Raw genomic sequence first — 6,819 nt, 5'->3', positions numbered from 1 at the left:
AGTAGCATAGATTGAAAGAAAACTAAGTTTTATCAACACTAGTGTTTTAGGTATTCTTCCTAAATGGAAGCCAAAATCTATTGTGTACCGGTAATAGTAACAGTCTAAAGATGTGTGTTTTAGAAGAGAACTAATTGAAATATGACAGACAATAATCAACTAAACGTCTAGCGTGTTTATTAATACCTATACTATAAAGCAGACGTTACTTCTGCCAAAACTGGAAATAACCAAATCTGTCCCTTTTTATTTCTCAAAAATCAATTCACTTTTCGTATAAGCTCTTTTGTTGGCCTCTCCGTTGTTTTCTAGAGGGTACAAGTTTGGGGAAATTGGAGCAACCTAATTAGTTACTCTTCATTTACTTGTAGATGATATTTTAAAAATACTAATCTCGTAGGATCACATCTTCCAAGAATTAGGCATACTTTTGTAGAATAAAACTTTTATTTCATACGTTTCCAGAAATGTTCGATTAAGGTTACATCCGGAAAAGGATAGACGTCCCCCTAAAATACCGTTTTATTGTGAGGTACTATCGTTTATTACTGTTAAAGAAAGATTAAATGGGTCGCTAGTGTTCCAAATTTGAGGAAATCCCTCAACCGAAAATATTCAATGAATGGATTTCTTAAAAACTCCCAGGTTCTTTTTACTCATCGAATGCTTCAGCGCACAAGTAGTCATATAACTTTTATTCTAAACTTTTCCCTGAAAATTCGCAAGGGGGTAGTTGGGCTTCACTTTAATGCGCTAATTCAGTGTAATGCATGGTCCCATATGTTATTCAGTTAAGGAGGTTGCGATTCCTAGTGTAATGATTACCTCTTTGCTAAATAGATTTTTCATTTTTTTAGCCATTTTTTTCTAAAATTTTCCAATAATTTTCTTAAAAGATTTAATGCACTTGAATTTTTAATTTTTGTACGCGCAGATTAGCCAATGCTACTTAAGCGTGTCTCTTATTTGTTGTAACATTTTCCCAGAATACTGTTTACACAGGTTTCTAAAGTAGCTCCCCTCTAAAGTGCCACTTATCGCTAAAATATTTATTTTTTTAGAATCAAATGTGTTGCCAAAGAACTGAGTTCTTCTTCGAGTTATCTATACTGTTACAAACATTTGAAATGTTATTCATTTTTGGATATCATTTATATTAAGCCTAAAACTATTCTGAAACATTTTTCTAGAGAGCCATGATTTAGTGTAGTTCTGGAGAAAATCTAAAAGCAGGCAAGCTAGGCTCGAACCCGGGATCTCCGTGTGGAGCCAAGTGCACTAATCACTGATCTAATCCTTTTCCTAAATCATTGTTAATTAAAATTTCGTACATTTTCCAACACACTATTGTAAGTCTCCTCAATTGCTTTGAACTGTAACAACTTCATTAGGTCTTGATTGGTCTCCGACTTTTTTTTTTTTTTAACCCTTTTTCTTTTATCTCTCGTATTTGTTTTACAGACTTGAGCCTAAGGTTAATTAAACCGCAGATTTTTATATTTTTTTGACATACATTATATATATTGGACTTTTTCTCCATTAATTAAAGAACTAACCCTTTTACAACTACCCTACCAGACAGTTTTAATTATAGTAATAATAATTAGTAGAATTAATTAGGAAAAATAGTTTTTGCTCACACTCACAATTTCCTCTAGTGATACATTTTAAAAGAAATTTGGTAATAAAAAAGTAAAATCGCTTAGTCTTAAAAATTGATTTTTTTTTTTTGCCTTCACAATGATAATTATCAATTAAATACATTATTCATTTCGTTGTGTCAGCTAAATTAAGCTTGGTGTCAAAGACCTTCCGTTTTTCCACACTCTATCATTTTGTAAAACTCATTCTGCAATTAAGAAAATAATTATGTAAATTACTATTTATACATATAGTCTTACAACAAGGGTTTGGCTACAGACCACAATATAAGTGCACACTGGCTAATAAAAAAAACCTTTACTAAGGAATCAATAATATAATAACGACAATTTTTTTTTTTAAATTAAACTAAATATACTAAAAATATTCTTAAACTCGGCTGTTCCCATAAAATTTGAATGTTTGCTTTCAACGTGTTACATTAAATAAAATGAAAATTTTTTGATAAAAATTGTAGCAATCAATATTTTTATGTATTCCTAGCCCTTTTTTTTTTTTAAGAAAAAATTGTTTACCCATTTTACGACAATAAATTAGAATACGAACAAAGTAATTTACAGACTCTTTTAAATCAATTTAAATTTTCGGCAAATAAAAATACATCTGTAGGGTGATTGTCGACAAGAACACGCAGAGACAGTTATTTAAAATTGGTTTAACTTTAAAATATATATTACTATTGATTAAAGTAATTATTGTTTAATTTAACAATTTTTATTCAACCAATTTGATTTTACCCATTCTGATTTAAAAAAAATTAAAAAAAGAGATGGTTTAAAAACTTTTTTTTATTTTACCTATTTACCGATTTATATTTTTTACTTATTTTTTCAACCGGGTTTTACATCCAACTACCAAATTAAGTGCCGCGTACGGATTTTTTAAGAAATGTAAAAGAGTTATGGACAATCAATATAATAATAAATATGCTCACAACTAAACCTTCTGTTTTAAAATGACTTATTCAACTTCAAAATACAAAGTTGAAGTAATATTTGTTGCTGGGAGAAAAAAATGCTGAGTACTAATCTTCAGTACTTTCTTTAATAGTTTTTAAGAAGTATAGGCTAGTGTCAACATTTTTTCGTCAGAAATAATATTTTATGAACACCTGCATCAAAAAAATAAGTCTAAAAATGGGTGTTTGTGTGAATATCTTAAAAAACAAAACAAAAAATCTGGTTCCTATAATTATTCTTTAATTAAATTATCTCATAATTATTCTTTAACGTAATATACGTAATTAAATTATCTAGAAACTTAGAATTTGTACTAAAAAGATTGTTGGCTTAAATATTATACATCTAATGAGTCTATAGAAGGAGCAATTTTCGCCTGGAACCCAATAGAAACATTGTTCTCTGAAAAAGTTTGAAACCTAAGCTTAACATCCTAGAACAAATGCTATTCCTAGAACACTGGCAACTCTGCTCAGATACAGAAAACTCCAAGAAGTCGAGTTTCTAATCTTCTAACCTGAAATTTTCAAAAATTAATATTATAGTTACTAGAACAACAAGAATAAATTTTCAAGAAAATTCTAATTGGAAGGGTTCTAAGAAAGGAGTGACAAGCTTGGGGAGTGCCTCACAGTGTTATTACCCGAATAAAAATTTGTTGTTAAAATTCTGACTTTAAAGGAATTTGCTCGCTTGAAAATGTGAAATTCCTTAATTTTACCGATCATTCCAGGACATAACTTTAGAATTTCGGGTGGTTTACTAGGTAAGAAGCAGGCCAAAGATTGTGCAGAACAATGCCATCTAGTTCATTTGGGCACTATGATACGAATATAATCCTTCTTGTGGGCTTCTACAGTTGAGGAAGCACTTGTATCACACATGAGTCTAGTCAGTCTCTGCAAGTTTTGTGTAAAGTGATCAATGCCTTAATCTCATATTGGAATAATAATGAAGTGTACAATAGAAAAAGATATCTGTATATTAACAAAAGTCTACCTACCTGCAAATACTTGTACAGAAAAATTACAGTATCAGGATTTGGTGTACAATCAGGTGCATTGTGGCGAACTGATCTCTTACCCCAGTCGGTTGAAAATGTTAGCTGTGCGAGGGTGTAATGAAATGTCAGCAGTACCAATACACTTGTTATGAACAGATTGGTGGCCATTTCCGTTACTAGAACAGCAAAAAATTTTATTAAACTAAACAATATTAGTTTATCTTCCTTTTTATCGAAGATCAGAAAGGGATGTCTGCGATCAAATCTGAAAAGTGTAAATAAAAAGACTAATGTAGCTAAGACAGTGGTTTGCAAGCAATAAGCAAGTAGTGTCTTATGCAATGATTATGAATTTTAGCAAAAGGCTTTGATTAAAGGCTAAATATTGGGAGAAAAAGTACAAAAACTAATGAGATTTTTTGGTCAGATGGGTAAAGGAGGCAATTGGGGAGTTGTGTTGTAAATACAGTGTTGAAGGCCCCGAAAAAGCGGTGATCCAGGTATTGGTGGAAGTGTTTCTCTTTCTCCCAAGTTACTTCCCACACCGGAACTCTCTAAAAGTCTAAATAGACTTCTGCTCCATGGCCTACCTTTTCAAAAATTTACAAAACTGGATGTTTGGAGGTTTTTGTCTTCGAAGATAACTGTTGGTATTGGACAGACATTGAATTATTGGCATACAGGTTTTGTTAAGTTATGGAAAATATTGCTTTGTATTTCGAGCAATTGGCCTACAGGTGTTAAACTAACGTTTTTGCATATTAAGGTGAAAAACATATTAACTTTGTTCCACCCCAGTATATTACCAGATTCATAAACAATTAATGATATAATAACATAAGAAGAGTTTTACATAAATGTAATTCGTATTTAGCCTTAAAAAATTAATACATACAGTAACTGGAACTAGGATATGAGCGCCACCTGAATCTCCGAACGATGAGTTGAGAATGAGATCAATTTTTCTTTGTCTTAAATATATATGACTGTGTTCAGGACAGCTAAAAAAAGGTTTCAATCAGTAGAATTTTTCCAGCTTCTGAAGCAGTTACAAGGCTTCAAATTACAAGCAATATCAGCCAATGAAAAGAATCAGCGTAATGTATTAATAATTATTTTTATTTTGTTTAGATTTATTTACACACATCATCAAATATATTATCAACAGAAAGTCTGATATGAAGCTCTCTATTTAAGTGGCAATTTATATTTAATGATACATAAAGGGCATTAGTCTTAGATATGGACTGTATAAAATGTTTAGGGCAGTAAGCTAAAATGAAATAGTTCTAGCCACATGAATAAGAGTTAAGTCCAAAATCCAAGGGATTCACAGCAATCCAAAGCAAAATAAAAAATCTACTAAAAAGCAATAATTTCCTCTTAAGCTCATACTTGTTTGTAAGACGCTGTAGTTCATAATGAGCCTTGGTCTTGTCAATTCGCTTGCGTTAGCCTACCTACTACATATGGTTACAACCTTTTAACTTCAACCACTATGTTTCGTGTAAATCATTAGTCTATCGCAAAATGTAGGCCTCCTCATACTTATTGTTCAAATAAACTTTCTAATCAATAGATTCTGGGGGGACCTCTGTCTCCCACATCTAGGTACTTACTAGGCCTGCCCATTTAAGTCTGCTAAGTTCATTTTTGTTATAAAAACTGCTAGGAAGAAACACATCATTTCCTTGTTAGTACTTCGTCTCCAAGTAGTTCACTCTTTTATAGAATTATTTATCTTTCTAATACCTGATGCTTCTTTTCGTTCCTCTTGGAGGCAACCAAGATTCTGAACTGTAGGCCAGCTTTAGCATTTTTAGAAACTAGGTAGTTTTTTTCGCGAAACAAGAAAACAAAACTTTAAACAAATAATGGCTGAAAACAAACTCCCTTTAATGGAGGCAAGGAATGTACTTGAGAATAATAATTCATTCTTAGTATTATCTGTAAAAAAAGTTCCCATGCTTGAAGACCTGAATGAATACCTTTTTAATCAAAATAGCAAACCCAAATAGAAAATTTGCTTTCACCGTAACGGTTAAAACGTTCCTGTATATATTGTATGTATCTCTTAGGTTGATTTTATATGTCAAGTACACAGGGATGCGAGGAATATCGAGTATTCCACCCACTTTGTGTATGTTCGTATAGTAGTTTGGAATAAACGAATCGCGTTAGGTTCGTAGTTATTTGTGCGAATGTATTTCTTGCCGATTTTGAATTTATTTGCATGAGTGCAATAGGTTAGATTCGTGAATGAAAGGACCGGTCGGTTCTATCTGCCGGTGGCACGAGTAATTATGGCTATATGATGATAATACATCAATGCCAAAAAAAAGTTCCTCCAGTATTTCTTTCATTCCCTTTTTCTGAATTTAGAGTTTTTTTTTACTGTAGTATAAAAATAACTTACAAAAATGTGCTTAGGTCAGTGCATTGCTGGATAATATCTTATATTTTATCCGTCGGAGCGCGCCATGTTTATTGAATCCCAGAACGATTTCAAACTTTCATCCATCATCAGATGTGGATTATTAGTTTGGTGTAGAGATTTCCACTTCATTTACGTTTTGTTATACACTGTACTTGCACTATACGAGATATGTCCTTATTTAGAATTTAGAGAGAGGGTTTAACGCCAGGAAGTGATTATCCTAGTCTGCCTGCTCCCCGTTCCTTGAAATTTTACTAGGGATTCTGGGAGGTTACAAGGGTCGGAGAGGTGTATAATTTTTTCAGATCACCTTATAATTTAAATATCTGGTGGAGACTTTGCATGGAGATATGTATGAATCACCTACCTGAATATTGGGGCTCCCTTCTCTTACTAGAAGTTCACTTGAGAGCTCGCTTCCCTCTGATTTGGAGGAAGCCATCTCAAAACATCTGAGGAGCAATGGAGCGTAACAGAATAAGCTTCCTGAAAAATCCAAGTGATTACCAGGTATCATAAGCTGACGGGTTTGTAGACTAGGAGAGCATCAGAGATTATTTATGGAGAAGGAAGAAAATTGATTGCAATGCCTCTCTCCAAGAAATATTTAATGGGTATATTACTAGGTTCTGTAGGAATATGTACCTTTTCTTTAACCATCTCATTTTCTAAAATTTCTCAGATATCTTGGCCGGAAAGGTTGTAGGATTTCTCCCTAAACCTCTTTATAACATTCCTAACGTTTTAATTTGGTATGA

The 6,819-nt window shown here is 32.3% G+C and overlaps 1 protein-coding gene across 2 annotated transcripts; it reads right to left on the bottom strand.

The window, feature by feature from the left end:
• Positions 1 to 1,702: 1,702 nt before the first annotated feature.
• Akh (Adipokinetic hormone) lies at positions 1,703 to 6,447 on the bottom strand. Of its 2 annotated transcripts, XM_074134540.1 has the most exons (4): positions 6,429 to 6,447; positions 4,520 to 4,625; positions 3,625 to 3,800; positions 1,906 to 3,138 (listed from the first exon to the last, which is right to left on the bottom strand). In XM_074134540.1, the coding sequence occupies exons 3-4, from the start codon at positions 3,790 to 3,792 to the stop codon at positions 3,094 to 3,096; spliced, it is 213 nt and encodes a 70-aa protein (XP_073990641.1). In that variant the 5' UTR covers positions 3,793 to 3,800; positions 4,520 to 4,625; positions 6,429 to 6,447; the 3' UTR covers positions 1,906 to 3,093. The 2 variants fall into 2 exon arrangements, with proteins under 2 accessions (XP_073990640.1, XP_073990641.1); XM_074134539.1 differs by lacking the exons at positions 1,906 to 3,138; positions 6,429 to 6,447 and adding an exon at positions 1,703 to 1,849 and having other exon boundaries at positions 4,520 to 4,644.
• Positions 6,448 to 6,819: the final 372 nt, after the last annotated feature.

Source organism: Rhodnius prolixus, unplaced genomic scaffold, assembly GCF_049639745.1.
Source record: "Rhodnius prolixus isolate KJV_2025 unplaced genomic scaffold, Rpr scaffold_16, whole genome shotgun sequence".
NCBI lineage: Eukaryota > Metazoa > Arthropoda > Insecta > Hemiptera > Reduviidae > Rhodnius > Rhodnius prolixus.
This window is presented reverse-complemented; position numbering and strand designations above follow the sequence as displayed.